At 38.8% G+C, this 19,595-nt stretch overlaps 2 protein-coding genes across 3 annotated transcripts in view; one reads left to right on the top strand and one right to left on the bottom strand.

Annotated features, from left to right (window-relative positions):
• The window catches only part of GTF2F2 (general transcription factor IIF subunit 2), a 92,408-nt gene that overhangs the window by 47,160 nt on the left and 25,653 nt on the right, over nt 1-19,595 (bottom strand). For both annotated transcript variants that reach the window (XM_072850183.1, XM_072850182.1), the window contains one exon: nt 3,590-3,671. In XM_072850183.1, the coding sequence (XP_072706284.1) occupies nt 3,590-3,671 (82 nt within the window). The remainder of the gene's footprint in view (nt 1-3,589; nt 3,672-19,595) is intronic.
• KCTD4 (potassium channel tetramerization domain containing 4) lies at nt 13,052-13,825 on the top strand. The gene has a single exon (XM_072854311.1). The coding sequence runs from the start codon at nt 13,052-13,054 to the stop codon at nt 13,823-13,825; it is 774 nt and encodes a 257-aa protein (XP_072710412.1).

Below are 19,595 nucleotides of genomic sequence, written 5' to 3'. Positions count from 1 at the left end.
CACTTTCTCTCTTTTGTGCATAGCAAAAGCCCCTCAGGAGTATCAAAATCTTATTCTCATCTCCCCTCAAGTCATCTGGAGCCTGAGGGGATCCTAAATGTTTGGGGGACTCCTCTCTCCCTGTGTCCCATCCTTCCCAGTGCAGACTAGCCTCTTGGAAGACCTCTCTCTTTGGGGAGTCATTAACCCCAAGGCGATTAAGTACTGGGACCACGGAATGAAGGTAATGGAAATAAAAATCTCTTAAGCCTCAGAAAGACAAAATTAAGGGACAGATAATGCTTCCTTATGGGGGATAGCTGACTACAGTGAGATGAATAAAATAATCTAGTTTGAGTAGGACCATCTGGGGTGGATGTGGAGCCCACCTAGGGCAGCCTGGCAGAAGGAAAAGGCCACCTACCTAAGGTGACATGCATGGTGGGGGCACAAGACTGGTGCAAATATAGTGTGCACTCTACAATGCACCTTGTATGTAACCCCATCTGTGATACACACCCTCTGCTACAACAGTTCACATGCCACTGTCCTCCTATGTCCTACAGGCTTGATGGGGCAAGAAGGGAAGCATCAACCAGAAAGAGTAGCGTAGGGAGAGTATCTTCTGTGACTACCACACAGTAAAACTGTCTGCAGTTGGGAACAGAGCCTGCCTATTTTTTTTTCCATCATGCAGTCCAAATATTTTTAAGTAAGACCATGAGATCCACTCCCACAAGACAGAAATTAGGACAGGTGTTTGGAAACCACATATTATTTCCCAGCTAGCCGCAACAGCATCACCAGGAGTAACTGCAAATGTATAACTAATCATTAAGGCATTACAAAGAACAAATACATTGTTAATAAAAAATTTCTAGGAAATTCAATAGCATGAAGCTTTACTAGTGCAGGATAGCAGGTGTTTCATGGTATTTGTTCCCCTTCCAGAACTTGAAGTTCAGGAAAATGGAAAAAAATAAATAAATCTGCCAACAATAGAACTTCCAAAATGGAAAATACCAAGTGAAGGTCACACAACCTTTGTTTTACCTTTCTGACTAGCTATCCTTAGACACACATTTGTACCTTGTATTCAAAGTGTTCTAAACATCAGCCATCTACATCCTTCCCATAATTAAATCAAAGGTTGGTCCCTGACAAAAAACCCTTCCTTCCATCCGCTACATTTGACAACGCTTTCACCCATACGTGTCACCAAATTCCGTGCTTTCATTACCCATCCTTAAACCCACACGTCACACATATGTCCCACCTAACTGCTGGCAACCCCATCACAGGACCATCACTTTGTCCTCTCACTGAAACTCTACAGAGCAGCATGGAAATCAAATGCCATGCCACGCACCCAGCAGCCAATCTCCTTGACCCAGATACAGAGGGTAAAATAGAGGGGATCCATATCTGCATTTAATACCAGGGAGGCATATAATCCCTTTTGGTCACTGCCAGCTCTCAGAAAACCAATGATTACAGTTATTGGAGTGTGCAGCTTAACTTCATTTTCTAGATCTTCAAAGTTTGAAGCAACTGCATTTATCTTTTAATTTTATTTCCTTCCCGACTCAATTTACTATTGTAGCACTTAAAGCCTACACAACAGACTTGCTGTTTTATCAATATTATCAATTCCACCTTTGGAGAGTCTCTCTCATGTAAAGCACAATAGTAAATAGAAAAGTGAATAAAAATGGTTTAATATAACACAGTTCTAGGACTTATGTGGTTTATCTTCAATGCTGTCACTTTTTTAAAGCACAAATACAGACTGCAGCATGTTGAGGGTGGGAGAGAGAGTAAAGGCAGTGAAGAGAAAAGTTAGATCTTACTACTCAAATACCAGAGACGATATTTGGACATAAACCAATTTCTTGTGAGGCTGTGACTGCTAGAGCTGCTAAATCTCATGCTGATTCCCACCAGATAAGATATATATTTTTTTTTTAACTTTTTGGTAAAAGGCAAAAAATCTTTAATAACATGAAAAGTTAGAAACTAGGCATACAGAGCCTGACAATTTTTCTACAGGAAAGAAAAACCAAGGGTACCGTCAGTTTTAAGCTGCCAGTGCTTCCAAACACAAAACCTGCCTTCCTGTTTATATCTTTGTTGCACCTAAAGGAGTTGAACATGACAAAATCAAAGACCGGGAGGGGCTGCATGCATGCATGCGTGACAAAGTAGAATGCTGACAAATTCAAAGTTTGGGTAGTATGTCGTTAAAGCTATTGGTTTTGTTTTGGTCTCCTGCTGTGGCTTTACCAGAAGAAGCTTATCTGATCAACTAATAGAAGACTGTGTACAAAATGCAAAAAAGCACTTACATCAGGCAACCTGTGATTAAAACAATTATGAAGCAAATACACCCCACAGTCTATATTTGTATAAATTTAAAATTGTCAGATTGAAATGAATCCTTTTCTAGTAACGTCACATTTGCTTCATACTCCATTTCACACTGATGACAAAAACCATGATAGCAATCACAGAACACAGTCTGAAATGAAGTAGTTCACTGTACATGAGCAAACTTATGGTACTGATTTGCCAACAGCTAGAACATAAAGTCTCAGAATTGAATGAACACAACAAGGAAATACTGGAGCAGTTTAGATGACAGAGGAGGTTAATAAAATGTAAGATACTGTAAATGTAGTATATGATACACAGAAAATGCATCAGGAATTGGGGAAAAACATCACTTTGCCTCTTCTGCATTTCTTTTGATGATTCTAAAACTAGTCACAGACAATTCTCTTCCTGAAATCTCCTGCTTTGCATTTCTCTATTTACAACAAACTCACAATATAAAAGGGTGATTTAATTAAAACCCACATGCTTAAAATACATAAGTATGTATCTCATATAATTCACTATTCAATTGAAAATCTGATTTATTACTAGAGAACATCATCACGTTAATTATCCATATGATATATGAATCACATGGTAAATTCTAGATGTATCGGATTAAATTTTCAAAAGTCACTAAATGATTCTGTTAAATTTATGTCTTGAGGTTTCCATGCCACTTCCGACATTTTCAGCCACTACCTTTTCTAGCAAGTGTGACAGTTTAGGTCTAGCACTTCTTCCTGAACTCTTTCCTATTTTGGGCATTTAAAATATCTTTTCAGAGGTGCTCTTCATCTAGCATGGCACAGTATTAAGTGGAATTAAATTTGGATGATCCACACAGAAACCCATACGCCAGAAGCTTGTCCTGACCAGACCAACGTAAACCTTTAAGTCCTCAGGAAATTCAGCTTTAATCACATTCGAATATAGCCATACATTCATACGTTCAGGTATGAAGATGCACAATGTGTGCTCAAGTAAGAGTTTTGCACGTGATGGAACACAGAAGTCTCCATCATCCCACCAGACAATACCAGAGGGAGGTACAAGCCCCACACCAGCCTTCATTCCTTCCCTACAGTAAATCCACCCCAAAAGCAAGAACAGTTCCAATCCAGTATAAATCCTATGTAAGACCGTGATAATACTGAAGTCATCCATCCCTAATGAGGCAATAATAAAAGCATCAAAGTCAGATATCACATATCCATTTGCAATAGAGCACTCCTACCTTTTCAGTTTCATGTAATTTTCACTAGCTGCAGGTCTGCATTCAGCACGTTGCACCACTATTCCTTCCAAGGAAAGTTTATCTAGAATGAAAAAAACAAAGCAAAAATGGACATTAAAATAAGATTCACCAACTTGGTCAACATTTGAATTATTTTTCACTAATTAAGCATTTAGTAAATATAATGTAATTATAAGTTCTCAAATCTCAAATTAAGTTCTAAAATCTCTGCTATTTAGACACCAAAGCAATAAGCAGGAAAAATTTGCTTGCACAGCTGGTATCCCCCAGACTTCCTTATTTCACCATTAGATGTTTTGCATATTAAGAATGTATCACAAAGATCAAATTTTAAATAAGAGATGGTAACTGTATGGTCCTCCTTTCTCTAGATTGTTGCACCCAGCTTATTAAGGAACTGTTTTCTGGAAGTGTACATTGAATATAGTCAGTGACCATGAAAAAATAATCTACAACGAGAACACAATCATCAAAGTACCCAAAATTAGTGGAAGATAAAACGAGAGTTAATTTTATTCCTATACTCAGAAAAAGAGTAACCTATTTTCACCTTCTTACAGTAAAAAAAAATTGTTCACTAAAGGAACATAACACAATAAAGTAATAATACTACATATGCTAAGACTCAGGGAAAAGAAATAAAAACTTGCAGCTAGTAATCCAGGAGATCACATACCAAGTTTTAGTTAATATTGCTCTCTGTACATTCACCTCTGTAACACAGTCCCTTTGTAATCCAATGTGAACATCTTTTTGCCTAAAGCAACAACAACTAACAGAGCAGTGCAATAGTACCAGCCTACTTTGTAAAGGTGGAAAAACCCAAAAATTAAAAGCAACTTGATGTAGAAAGAAAGAGAGAAGCAATGGTGGGCAAACACCTGCTTCTGTACTACGATGTTCTAGTGCATAGTGTGTGTGTGGGGGTGTGTGCGTGACAATTTATCCATCTCTTTTGGGCATAGCCAGTGCAATATGTGTAAAACAAACACCTCTGGAAAAGCCCTGCATAACAAGAAAGGATGAGTTTTAATGGCTTGATTAGCTCTCCCCATTTAAAATGTCCTTCCAACAGAGAGACTCATCTTGCTATTGGCGTAGGGTACTACACTGTCACTGTCACCTTCAGCTGGCAACGTCACAGAAGATAACAGAAACGCTTAGAAGTACTGATGCCAAGTAACACAAGGCACTCTGATTTTTAGTAACACACCAAGGCCAAGTAACACACCTCTAATTTTTCCATTGCCTTATAGACGGAAATATTATTGCATCTGGAAATCTAAGTCTGCTCTCCCTGGATAATGCAGAAAGCGATTACTTTGACACCATGTATTCTAAAACGATATAATCTAAAATTTCTTGGTTTGATTTAAACTAAATCCTTGAAAGAAATAAGAATGCCATATTTTTCCAGGTAGTTTTGAATAAAACAAAGAAAATTGGTATTAAAACACTTCTAGTTTTACAGATTCCTAAGGTTCACAGTCAGGAGAGACAACTTAGCAAATTTGCCTGACCTCCTGTGTATCACAGACAGATAAATTTTATCCTCTTTCTTCCGTACAGAACCTAGTAACTTATTTGTGGCTAAAGTGGTACTAATATTGCTGCTTAATTTCTAATATGAATTTGCCTTCAGCTTATAGCAGTTGGTTCTTCTTATGACTTTCTATACTATGCTAAAGAATCTTTTAGTACCTGGTGTTTTCTCCCTTTGAAAGTACTTCCACATTGTAATCAAGTCACTTCTCAATCACCTTTTCAATAAATGAAGTAATTCAAGCTCATGCATTATCTCACCACAAGGCATTTACGCCACACTTAAATCAGTTTCGGGTCTCCTATCTGCACCTTGTTCAATCTTGCAATGATGTTTTAAGAATACGGAGACCAGAAAATAGACATAATACTATTGTACTGGTCTTACCAAAACCATATACGGAGGTAAAATAACAGATACAGGAGCTGGAATTTCTCTCGCCTCACTTAAGCCATCTCAAGGTTATTCAGCAGAATCTCTGAATTCAGCTGAGAAAGGGAGGAAGGAAGACTTTCAGAAGAAAACTGGTCTCATCTCTTTTAGGATTCAATGATCTGCCCTGTGCTGGTGGTTTTTTTGTGGTTTTGGTTTTTGGCGGTTTTTTGTGGGGAAGTGTATGTCTGCATCCCATGACTGTGCTTCATGTTTAGGTGGCTAAAACTGGGTTAAGATCAATTTGTCTCTAAAAATCAGGCTCTGGGGGTTGATGGAGCTGACTGGCTATTATATCACTAATACATCTATTTTGAGTCTTTTCTAAGCCTCACATTTTACCTATGTGTTCTGCATTCTCTGTTCCTAGGTGTATAATTGCCTTTGGCTTGGTTAAAATGCATTGTCTTTAAACAGATTCTGTGAATTAAGCGATCCCAGTCACATCATGACAGTCCTGTCATAGTTATTCACTGTCTGACCAGCATTTGTGTCAATCACAACACATTTTATAAGCAGTGATTCTCACTTACTACTGTCCCTATTGCTAATCCTGGAGGAAGCCCTTCAAACTACAACCCAAGTGGCTTCCTACTGATAATTACTTTCTGATAACTGTCAGTCAGTTTTTAATCTTGTTCTGTGCTAGCTATTTTTTTTTTTAGACATAAATCAGAATGTCACAAGATTCTAAATTATGTACAATACGAAATGCTAAGTAGGCTGCAAACATGCTGTTACTTTATCAAACTCACAATCTCCCAAATTGTGTGTGTTTGTTTGTTTGACCAGAAAACCTTTACATAAAGCCATGTCTGCTAGTGTTCATTATATTTCTGATCTTTTCTACCTCTTGAACTCCATGACAATTTTTCCACTAGTTTCTATAGTACAGGTTCAACACTAACTAGCTTATACTCATCTGAGCCATCCAGCCCAGCTGTCTGAACACCGACACGCTGCTATCAATCTCTCTGCACCTTGCACAATTTTCAAATTATTCTTAAATTTAAGAATCAGGATCAGTGAACCAGATAGCTTCCCCACACCAACTATTTAGGAAATGAACCTGCCAATTAAACATGCTTATCCTTAGTAATATCTCATCTTTGATGTCTTGGCTAATACCCTCTTTTAATTACCACTGATCCGGATTTGGCTTTCAATGTTCCAGTTGCTTCACAGTACAAGGCTGTCCGCAGTCTCCAAGAATACCGCCTTGCAGCTAAGCTAGTCTGCTGTCAAAGCTCATCCACTGTTCAAAAGCCAAGGTTTATGTCCCACTTTCCCTGGACCCTCTTGGGGATTTCAACACATCCAGAGTCTAGCAGAATAAATCTGCAGAGATGCATGCAAACCTCCAGATGCAAGACTGCAGTGGGGGAACACAGTTTTTACTCCCTTCGCAGCCTAATTAGCCCTCATTCACCAAACTCAAGTTCAGAGACTTGGGTCTGTCTTCACGTGTTGCAGGACCAGAGCTGCAATGAAAAGACATCCAAAGTGCTACATATCTGCCTTGGTATTTCCATAGTCACATCAGCCTAGAAGCCAAAGGATGAATAAGGCATGAAAGTGGCAATTTCCCTGTTAAAAATACGTACTCAAAATAAAGCAGATAGTAGAAGATAAATGAATAGGTCTGGAAGACTAGCTAAGACCAGTGATTAGAAGGGAAAACAAACATTTTCCGAAGCATCTTACACTCTCAATTGCCCTATGCGCAGGGTGGAAGGTGCAAGTACACTGTGAGTGCAGCTCCAGGCAGGCTGGTCTACGTAACCGGTAGCTTCATCATTAGTTGCCAAATGTATGCTCACCCTGACCTCCCTGCCTGAATGCCCCAGTACAAATTCATAAAGGAATTTCAGCTGTTGACTTTTTGAGTGAGATGACAGGGAGATATGCTGGGCAGATGCCGATTCCAGCTTCAAATCCTGCTGACAATCACCATCAAATGAACAGAATGTGGATAAAATGGCAATCCTAATAAACAGGCACTGGGGAAATTTACTGGAATTGTGCAGAAGATGATCTGACGGGGGTTGGGGTTGTTTTGGTTTTTGGGGTTTTTTTGTTTGTTTGTTTGGGGTTTTTTTGAGAGAGAGATGGACTTGGAGATTTTAATGTGTTAGTTTTATAGTCTGACTGCACCCAGCTCCAATTTCCAGCCACTGGGTCTTGTTAGATCATTGACTGCTAAGTTGAAGAGCCTGCTATGAAAGCATTTCTGCTCATCCAAGCACTTATGCACTCTCCACCTTTATCAAGCCTAATACAAATAAATCATGTTTTCTCGAATCTTCCATTAGGCCTATTTTTCAGCTTCTTAATCATTCTTACTGGCCTGAGAAAATTCAGTTCATGAATATCTCTCCTGAGCTGTGGGCCCCACAGCCAGACTTGATAGCATGTGGGACAGGATCTAGAGTTTACCTCTTTGTGAGAGGTGCCAGGGAAGGAGGAGATGAAGACCTGCCTCAGGACCACGGTTCCCAGGCAGCAGGAAAAAGTGGAAGAAAGTGCAGTAAGGACAGGCTATGGGCACGTGTGCCTCCAGCTCCTCAGCAGGTAGAAGTTGGGCTGTTGCTTCCCAGTGTCCAAGTCGGAAGCCCCAGTAGTTCCCGCTGCCCACCTACACCACTGTGTAGCTTCCCAGGCTATTGTATGTGATGGCTGGACAAGGAGCAGCCCCCTCCTACACTAGACCTCAGCTCTGCTCTTCCAGACCAGAGGCACTTTGTGGCACCTCTCTTCCATTCAAAGGGCAGCCTCAAAGCTGTTGCCCTTCTCAGATCACCATTCCCTGGTAGCTACACAGCTAGAGAACAGGATTGCCCGGTCTTCATCCAGATACACAGTACATTTGTTTTACTGGCCACTGCACAGAATGATGACCTCATGTTCAGTTGTCGATGATGCATTATACACAGGGCATAGCCTCTGCCCTACCCCTCCTGCAAACACACATACTGCAAGCCCCGTCTACAGGATATTCCTAGGCGTATAAACTTCATATTTGGCTTTATTAAAATGTTATCCTAACCAACTACCCAAATGGTTCTGCATCAGCAATGTATCTCCTTATTGATTACATTCTCAGTCTGTATCATCTCCAAACTTCATCAGTAACTATCTCCTTCTTGAGCACTGACTAAAAATAAATAGGACCAAGAACCAAATCACAGCAATATTTTAGTGGTGATTCTCTGCTTAACACTTGCAAGTTTGAAACCTGGCAAATAATTTTTGTATAGTTAAATGAGAGGGAAACTAATACAGCATATATTCTAATTCAAGATGACAAATGCGACATACTCAAAGATTAACAGAAAAAAAAGCATTACCTCCTTTGCTGAACAAACTGTAATCCAAAAAAAGGAAAAAAAATTGGCACAATCCATTTTTCCCTCCACCCACATTGATTAGTATTATATTACTCTCCCTTAACTTTTAACTGATTGACTTCCAAGTCAGATGTTTTATTGTTTTTCATACAGTCTCTTTTCATTTTTAAATACCTGGGCCATCCATTTCACCTTTCAAATACTGGCACAGCATTTGTTTTTTCAGTCTTGCAGAACTGCAGTGCTCAAAAATTATTAAAAATATCAACAGCAACTGTTGACAGAGTTTCTCAGATAGCTCTTTTAAAACTCTTGAATGCAAATTGTTCAGACTTGATGATTTGAAAATCTTCAATTTCAATTAGTGTGTAAAGCTTGTCTTCAGTAGCTGTTAATCAACATCCCGGCTGGAGTTATTATTGGAATGAGAATGTCTATGCTACTAAAACTGTGAGATAGTAACTATTGAACGGTTTAATTGTCCAACAACCTGGCCAATTTTCTGTGTTATGACATTAAATGACTAGCAAATTGCCTCAATAACCCAAACAGATTTCATTAGCACGGCTTCCTAATACACTTTAAAAAATCTCTACCTCTTATAGCTGAGATTTCTCTCATATCCTTTTGTACTGTAATAAATAGAAGTAGCTGTTTTCTGTCAGGTCATTTTCACTGACAACAGACTCTCAGTGAAGCTGATGCTGTTCAGACATGTGAGTAAGCTGAACCCTAGGTAAAGCACCAACTTTTCTGTGGTGTGCTCCAGTTCTGAACCCTCAGCTCCATGGTGTGCTCAAGCTTCCAGACCAGGAGGTTCAGGAGGAGGATGGAAGTTGAGGAGGAGTGAGGTAATTTTCCAAAAGGAAACATGTAGGACAGAATGAGGGGCAGATGCCTAGCCCCCTCCTCCTTGGATTTGTTTTGCTGTGTAGCTGATAGACACCAGCACTGCATTTTCACTGTCTCCAGGACAGTTTGTCTGATTGTGAAGAAACTGAAAAGCTCCATGGATTGCCCTCCTGGTACAGCCCAAAGGGTGAGTGACTTGAAAATGGAGTACTACTACTACAGCCACTCTCTTAAGTGTGTGTGAAAGAGTGTGCTCAGTGTATTTTCTGACTTAATCTGGAACCCAAACAATATCCTTGCAATTGCTGGATTCCAGCGCTATTACTCCCTTGAATGGCCAATCCCAGCGAACAGGTGACACTAACAATTTGTGAAGCAGCAGTCACTTCAGGATTGCTAGCTACCAACATCAGCAAACAGGATACTTCAGCTGTACAGGACAGAAACAGAGGCAGTTTGCTCACAGCATGGGACAGCACAAAGCAGCAAGTTGCTCTGTCTCAATTCAAGCGGGAAGCAAGAAGATCCAGGATGTGCTGGGCACATCTCAGCCATCACTTGCCTGGTGCACAACACAAAGACTCTCAGAACACAAGAATGGTCAAAGTCTCTAACTTGATTGCAAGAAATGCTTGCATACCTTTACCAAAATGAACTTTTGGATGACCTTCCAGTGCATGGACAAAAAGACAGGAAAAAAGAAATCCAGTTCCTCTAGGCATAGCTACACCTTCACTAAACAGTGAGCTATATGAAACCACCTCACTAAAACTACATGCGCGCTGCAATACCGTACGCATCACCAAGGAAGAATGAGGGCTCTTTGGAAAATTTGTCTTGTAGTACGGCACAGAAAGTGGAAAATTTTCACAAAGAGGTGCCAGGCTTTAATTTTGTGTTACAGATTACTGTCAGCTGCAGTGAAGTAAAGTTACATGGGTTTGTGGTGATGAAAATTTTACAGCAGCTTTACATTTTTCAAGTCTCAAAGGTTTAAATGTAAATATTCATGATCTCCACAGAGTATATTTTCCACATCAAATCGATTTTGAATATTTTATCATACAAACCACTAAAATGATTTTGCATGATCTTTCAAAGAATACTTACTTGTTCACAAAAGTGGAAAATTTCAACTGCAAGTGTTAGAACATTCAGAAGATGATGAGCATGAAAAACTAAGTGAGCAGATACTGTTCTGTAACTGCTGTCTCTTAAAATGTAGACAGCTTAGCTGGCCATGAAAAATTTCATATCTTTTACAAATCCCAGCTCTCCTTGGAAATCCCTACTTACTTGTGCCAGGACATTCCGAGTTCAGCTTCAAAGTATTTCAAGATCACTGTGTCAGATGAAAGCACCACAAAAATCATTAGGGTTTAACAGCCACTAAGATGGTTCAACACTGTACCTATGCATGATCTAAGCACATTAACTGAATTTTCCATCACTTGACAATAAACTAAATTTGAACGGATGTCTCCTGTAAGGGCAAAAAAAAAAAAATCATACCTGAAACTAATTAGCTCTTTCATTTTCTCAATTATTCACTCACTAATTGTGAAAGGAGTTAATTTTGAAAAAAGTCCAAATATTGAAAAATTAGAAACTGGTTGAAATCTCTTTGACTGAAGTTATCCTAAACATATCAATGGCATTGAAGAGTTAAAATTAAAACCATGACTAATTCCTGACAAATCAAATCTAATGAATAATATCTGCTTCATATATCACATACAGCAGCAGAAAAATTTAGCGTATCAGTGCTAGGAATACCTTGGCAAGGAGACTAATGAGTAAAAAAAAGTGCATTGATTTCTACTAGATTCAGTTATCAATTAATAAAATATTATAGTGATGACTCTACAGTATCGATAAACAGCCTTACAGACAGTGGGAGCAGTAGGAATAAAATATTTAAAATAGAGCAGAAGAATTTACAGAAGAATAATCTGACTTTTCACTGCTAATTGGGCAAAGCAGGAGACATCTACCTGTAAAGTGAAAAATAAATCTTGAAAAAGATGGGACCTCCTCTCTAGGTCCAGCCCAAGGCAAGCGCTCACTCCGGCCCGTGCTGGGGAATGCGTGCTGTGGCTCCCACCCGCTCCCCAAGGAAACGCACACAGAGATGTGTGGAGAGCTTTCCCTTTCCTGCTCCCAGCTGCAAATGTTTAAAGGGGAAACCTTTTTCTAAGGGGCAACCGAGAGTGAGCTTCAAAGCACGGATCCGTGGAGAGAAGACAGCCATCTGATTCAAGTGCGCTCTGCCGACGTTTCCCCCCTCCCCGTACCCAAGTGTTGCTAAGCTATAATGTTATGTGATGTTCAAAGCTATCTGTGGGCACACTAACCCTTTGTTCCGCAGGGCAGCTGACTTGTTTCTATCGAGAAAGAACAAACTGATGCTAGATAACCTTAGTGGCTTAAAAGAACCAACATAAATAGTAAATCTCTCTAAAACAATTTTTATCTGTGGCATAGAGAAAGGCAAAAAGCAAAACCTAATCAGGCTGCAGTTCTTGTGTTGGTGCGGACACTCCCATCGACTGCAAATGGAAGCTTTCACCACAAACTTAAAACAGTCAGGCTGACAAGTCCTCAGCATCACTTCCAGAGTATCTTCTGTGAAAACATCTTACCACTGCACACGTGTCTGATAAATGAGGAATATGTACGTGCACACACTCCACAGACGACACCCCCCCTTGTACAGACAGGGACACCTTTCCTTTCAGTGTTGCCCTGCTGTGTGCATCAGGTACTGTAATTGGTACCAAAAAAATGTGAAAAGATGCTTTGTGAAAATTAAAATCCTTGAAACATAAATGAAAATATCTGTTTAACACCATAAGCACTAAACATGATTTGGCCAGCTGATACTACATATACATCTTAAAGCATTAAAAATAAGGTGTCTTTTAGAATAGTAGTATGCATTTCTGTGAATAACCCCCCAAACTACGTAAACTTCCTAGACTTAAAGGAAAAAAAGACAAACAGTTGTTATACCCTTCTTCCCTTATACAGTTAAATGCAAATTCTCTTTTACAGTCATATTCCTGATATCTCCCCGCATACACAGCTGACACGCCACCTACTGCAAACCCAAGCTGACAGTCGGAGCAATGCTAGCAGCATTTCCATTCCAACATCGTGCCGGAGCTGAATAAAGGTGCTTTTTTTAAAAAAAAAAAAAAAAAAAAATATCTCTGCAAGCTGACAAGGACTAAGCAAGATAGCTAGCTTTTTGTCCTAGCTTCGACAATGGAGAGAAAAATAAACAGAAGAGAGAAGGAATGCGAAGAAAAACACAGCAACTCTGAAGGCTCCGAGCAAGACAAGGACTATAAAACGTCTCTGATTACTCTGAATGTTGGTGGGTATCTATATATCACACAAAAACAGACACTAACCAAGTATCCAGATTCTTTTCTGGAAGGGATCATAAATGGAAAAATAATGTGCCCATTTGATGCAGACGGTCATTACTTCATAGACAGAGATGGACTCCTTTTCAGACACATTCTCAACTTCCTACGAAATGGAGAACTTCTGCTACCAGAAGGGTTTCGAGAAAATCAACTTTTGGCACAAGAAGCAGATTTTTTCCAGCTTAAGGTACTCTCGGATGCAGTGAAATCAAGGTGGGAGAAGGAACAGCTAGCATCTCGAGAGACTACTTTCCTGGAAATAACCGACAGCCACGATCGTTCACAAGGACTTAGAATTTTTTGTAATGCTCCTGATTTCATTGCAAAAATAAAATCCAGAATTGTACTGGTGTCCAAAAGCAGGCTGGACGGATTTCCGGAGGAGTTTTCGGTATCTTCAAACATTATTCAATTCAAGTACTTCATAAAGTCTGAAAACGGTACACGACTGGTACTGAAGGAGGACAACACCTTTGTCTGCACCCTGGAAACTCTTAAGTTTGAGGCTATAATGACGGCTTTAAAGTGTGGATTTAGACTGCTGACCAGTCTGGATTGTTCAAAAGGGTCAATTGTTCACAGTGATGCACTTCATTTTATCAAGTAATCACAAAGGCAAAGGAAACGAGCATGCAGCCAGTAAACCTCCTTGACCTGCAGCCTCCTGGCATCACAAATAATGTATCTAACTAGCCTTGTACCACAGAGCTCGGCTGCTAATCAATTGATGTGAGCTAATGGTATGTAAATCTCATAATGACATCCATCTCTGGCTTACTTAAACTGAATGAAAATTTTATGTCTGAATTTAATAAAAATTATCTGCTAAACGTTGTAAACACAGATTGACTGCTTTATGCTATTTGTAATACATGTTTTCTTGATGCTGTCTTTCAACCAGAGAGTCTAGCTGAATTTTTGTGTACTTGTATGACTAACGTGCATACACCTAACTGCTCTGATGAACAGCAGTAAGAGTATTTTCATATAATAAGCAGGCTTAAAATATGTTTTGCTTATAAGAAATTCAGAATGGATTTTAACTGGAATAAATGATTTTGAATGTTCATTAATGTTTATGCTAATCTATTGTACTAAATTTACAAAAAACGAGATTGCAAGAAGGTTTAAAATGAATCAACTTGATTTTAAAGTTAAATGATTTCTCAACTCCCTTAAAACCAAATTTGTCACTGTGTTATCACATTAATAACAATTGCCAAAAACATGTAAACCAACAAAATAATGCTGGGGGGATTAGTTCTGTTATGGGAAATGAGTTGAATCTGCACAGAATGTTAAATTCTGTAATTATATATACATATCAAATGGCTAATAAAAATATTTGACAAAGTTTCATGTAACAGGTTTCCAGTAATGACATCCTGCAATGCTAAAGACACTATTTCCTACTAATCATTTGTGCTGGTAAGGAAAGGCAATTAACACAGCCCTTGCTTTGCACAATGGCTTACTAAAAGCAACTAGTACTATTAGTTTTGAATGGACCACCTGCTGGCATTTAAGATGCATCACCCTAAGTAACAGAATAAATACCTTCTTTCTCCTCATCTCCACTATTTATCAAATCTTTTCATTTATATTTTAAACAAAGTTTTAATAGCTTCTATGGAACAACTGTAACAAATTTAACCACAAGCATTACAAACCAGTCACTCTGCAAAAGTGGACTGAAAAATCATCACAAAAGGCAAAAAGAAGCACTGCGCTAACTCTAAGTTTAAGCTTTGTCCATCATTGAACCCAACCATCATTCACAGCTCAAATGAACCCAAAATTCAGGTAAAATGCTATTAAAGAAAGAAAAAACTACCAAGTAGTTTCTCAACTTTCCCAAAACATCAATAGAAAAAAAATACTAAGAATGTCAACAAAATACAGTACAACCCATACTAGAAGTGACAACCAAGGAAAACAGCTAAGACAGGCTGAGAACAGTTTTCTTCCAGAGTTTAGAGGGAACAAATCCATCCTTAGTATTATTGGGAATGCAAATGCAAGGTCCACTCATCCTTCAACGTGAAACTTGTAACTTACATGTACTTATATGTATGTATGTATATGTGTATTACATATACACGTATGTTCACTTGTAACATACGATAGGTGTTGTTAACTGGGTCCCTCTCTTAATTCATCTCTGGCGAGGGACCCAAAGTCTCCAGACCAGGCAGCAGTGGCTGAAACATATTCCAATATGATTTTACCAAATGGGGAAATCCAACCTCTCTAGAATACTCCATCAGAATGAACCCACTGTCTAGAAACGATTAACTTTTTTATCCAGTCCCCATATTACAGATTTACAGATCATAAAAGATGTGGTTCTAAGTGGAACTTTTCCAAACTGAACTGCTTAAAAAAAAAATCACATCTACATTTCAGGCATACAAGCTGAAGAACTGTTCATGTACCCCAAAACTTCTCTGAGTTTGTCCGAACGCATTAACTATCTACAAACAAAAGATATATAGTAAAATACAGTTCTTTACATACTTCTTTTACACTCCTAGGCTGTCCCAGCTAGAACTCCATCACTGTGTGTCATCTCCCTTCCCCCCCAAGTTATTTTCAAATTGATATCTTCAAAAAAATCCTCATTAACCACTAATCTTGTACACACAAGAATCTCTAGGACTTCCGTAAAAAAGCAAATGTGAAAGCTCCCCTAAAAGAAATCTAAAATCTTGCTGATCTAGGACAAGAACTAGAAATACCATCACACAGAACAATTACATGAAAAGCCCTTTGTGGACACAATTCTCTACATGAGCAAGAAAAAGTGACAAGACAATCTAAAAAAGCTCTGTAACTGATCTACAAGTTTTAAAGCAGGCTCTCAGTGCTGTCAAATACACAGCCTGCACAAGCACAAAGTCTGGAGGAGGCTGTTGCTCCTAGGATGTCAAATCATCCATTTTCACTTAAACGCTTCTGGTTATAACCTTCACTTGTAATGGATCTTTGACTGAGATTTAAAATGTCATTGCAGTTGAAAAGAAAAGAGAAAAATAGCAAAAATCAATTTTGATTTCAAGCAATTAATATACTTATATGTTAATTAAAATATACTGTGGTTGCTTGCCTTTCAGTTGGGCTCTTAGGATGCCCAATATAAGGAAGTGTTAGCACCTCAGTATCAGAAAGCAGTAACAGTTTTTTGTCATAGCATGACTTCACTCATGAAAACACAGTAGAGAATTTGATGGTTCTGCATTTATTACAGAAAATACTTTTGGAATATAAGCTATTCATAAGCTGATAATCACAGGTAAAACTAAAACCACTTGAAATATCTTCTAAGAATAGCCTATAGCTATTCTTAAGAGATTTACTGGAAAGCTTTTATTTGCCAGGCCTTTGGTTCAGAGTACCTACTTCCCTCTTAACCTATATAAAAGAGCACTTGAAACTCCTTTTTTTTTTTTAAAGTGAAAAATGTACACCTCTAATCATTAGTAAAAATAAATCTGTGTTGTTTTATTTTTTTTAATTTAAAACTCAATGATTCATTACATTAAGCACTTTTCACTGCATTTTTTTTTATTTCTATATAAATAACACTGACATCTATGGCATACATGTAAAGTCATCTGCTGTAACACTAACTTTAATGCTGTCGTCTTTTCCCATTTTCATGAGCACTCATGCATTTCTACAAGTGTCGGGGTTTGAAATGTTTACATGCTGTCTCTGATCGCAGGCACGCCACTCAGCTCTTTGATTCACATAGCAGAAACAGAAGGAAAATGGGGGTGACAAAATCATTCTCTTCCCTGCTCACATTGAACAAATCCACAATTACATTGAATCACACCTTATCTGCTACAGTGAAGATGCTTCAAACTAGTTATAAACCTGAATAACTTTTCAAACCAGGGTGGGGGCGTGTCTTGCTTTGGTATATGAACAAAATGACCACGTAAAACTTCCATACTGTGCATAATGTTTCCTTTTTACTCCATAAATATATTCAATATAACATAAATATATTTTGCATATGTTCAGTCACTCAGGTAGATGCTTGTGTTCCACCACTGTAGGCTGTGCCAGAAAAGGTACCAAGTTATACATCAGTTACCTATTCTGTCTTTTCTTTAAGGTTGGAAATTGCATATTTAATACTATTATGACAATGAGAAAGCTGCAAAATCAAGTGCTTAAGTCAGAGATACTAACAGTTGTTCTAACAACATTGCTTTGAATACGATGTGCACGCAAAGTATTTCTATTCATCTTTCTCTCATTGAGAGTTGGATCACAATGAACTTATCGGAACAGTTCCACAAGTATCAGGAAGGAACGGCAATTTCCATAATTTCTCTGATGATCTTCAATTGCTCGGGTAGGAGTAAAAAGGAACTCCCTCCCCCAAGGAGGCACTTAACTGGCTCCCACACAGGACAGCTCCTCTTGCCTCCCTGCCCATCTTCTCAAGTGAGAAAAAGGGCCACCAAGCAGACAATTCAGAAGGGACAGAGGGAGCTGAAGGCAGGACTGACCCACATACATACACTAAAAAAAAGAATATCCCTGCTCCTATGAGTTCCCTGAATGACTGCTCATGAAAGAGCAGTGCCAAATTGATCAAAATACCCATTGTATTCCTTCCTCCCACACTTGTATGCCCATCTTTTCAATTGGTGGAGAAGCCAATGGCTCTTTTATCATGCTTGGCACTGCACTGGCATAGTTATCACCTATTTGTTTTTTTCCTACATAAGGACAAAACATAAGAGTGACCGCACTACGTCAGACGAAGGTCCATCTAGCCCACTGTCCCCTGGTGACTGTGAACTGTTTCCATCCCCTGATCCTTCACATCTCTGGGCAGAATCTCTGTTTTTGATCCTTTGACTCTCACATCCTTCCCCTTATCTTGTCTTCCTCCCACATCATACAACTACTTCTCATTTTTCTTTCACCGTACCCCTCCCTTTCACCAGGAGGGCTGTGGGGCTTTGTCAGGGTTGGGCAGCAGCCTGACTCAGAAGGAGAAATCAGTAAAGACAGTGGCCAAAAGTAGATGCCTAGGAAATAATATAAGAACCAGAAAATAAACATACATGATGATGCTCCCTTGAAGTATTCCCTCAGTCTCCAGCCACTTACTGCCTAATGACTTCTAAAGCCAGATGTGGTTTCTTGGAGGTAGCCTTGATGCTGTGAAATACACAGGCCGCGCAACAAGGTCAAATGACAGCTCCAGCTCCACACCTCCAATACCTGCTCACCCAGTAACCAGTGTTTCACAGCATCATAATTACACTATTGACATTTTCAAACCCTCATGTCTTATTTTTAATTGTGTTTTTCCAGTCGTCCCTATTACAACTGTGTAAGGGGGTCATCACAAGTGACAACTGGTCACTTCTTTTCTACAGTAGTTAATATTTCTTTAGATCCTAAAGGGGAAAAAAATTACATCATCATTTGCAGCAATCAGTGGCATTGTTATTTTCATCTCTTACTTAAAAGCATTACAAGGTTTCCATTCAATAAGATGGGAACAGCTGAAGAAAATTATCTTCCTCCTTCTCTCCCCATTAGTACAGAAGCAGAATAAGGGCAGGCAACAATTTAAGAACAGCAGTGCCTCATCTGTGAACATATTTGCATAGAAGGGTCATGTTGCCCTAATTCTGTTGACTAATGAATCAGGATTGGGGATGATGGGGACGAGTTAACTTGGGTCTATGACAGAAAAAATATTATTTTCTTAGGCTAGAATTATTTCATCTTTGCTAGATAACTATTGCCTAACCCTAATTTTGTCTCCTGTCCTGCAACACAGGGTAGAAATTCTTAGATTGACAGGAAAGCAACTACTAGTTAAAAAACTAAAACTATTTTCATTTGGAGAGATAGGCTTGCATAATTTACTAGGTTGAAACAAAAGCAATTGATAAGGCATGAGAAATTTAAGATCAGAAAATTACATTAAGATCAGAAAAAACCACTGTTTTTTTAATTACTTTTGAAACAGACATTCTGTAAGTCCTATGTACTGGTATATCATACAGAACATTGCCTCAAAACACTGCCTCTATAAATCATCATCATTCACAATAAAATGCCAGAAAACGAGAAGCACGGCAAGGACTGGGGAAGGTAGGAGGGAGATGTATGATGACACCTGAGGAACGCGGATGAGCAAGCACTTGGAAAAAGAAAGCACAGCTGCCTTTCTTTCTGAAAGAAATTGCATAATATCCTGTAGAACTAGACAGTTGATTTCTTTTACTAAAAATGCGTGTAGTAGGAGTACCACACACAGCTAAAGCAACAGTCTCCCAAAAAGCTGTTTCTATGTGTGCTGGTTACAGTTTAACATCACTGCCATTATCATTTAACAC

The sequence above is a fragment of the Ciconia boyciana genome, chromosome 1 (genome assembly GCF_034638445.1).
Source record: "Ciconia boyciana chromosome 1, ASM3463844v1, whole genome shotgun sequence".
NCBI classification, from domain to species: domain Eukaryota; kingdom Metazoa; phylum Chordata; class Aves; order Ciconiiformes; family Ciconiidae; genus Ciconia; species Ciconia boyciana.
Note: the sequence above shows the minus strand (reverse complement) of the source record. Positions and strands in the feature narration are given on the sequence as shown.

Bases quoted from the DNA above. Each gene is read 5' to 3' on its own strand.
- KCTD4 (XM_072854311.1), top strand. From the start codon at position 13,052: ATGGAGAGAAAAATAAACAGAAGAGAGAAGGAATGCGAAGAAAAACAC.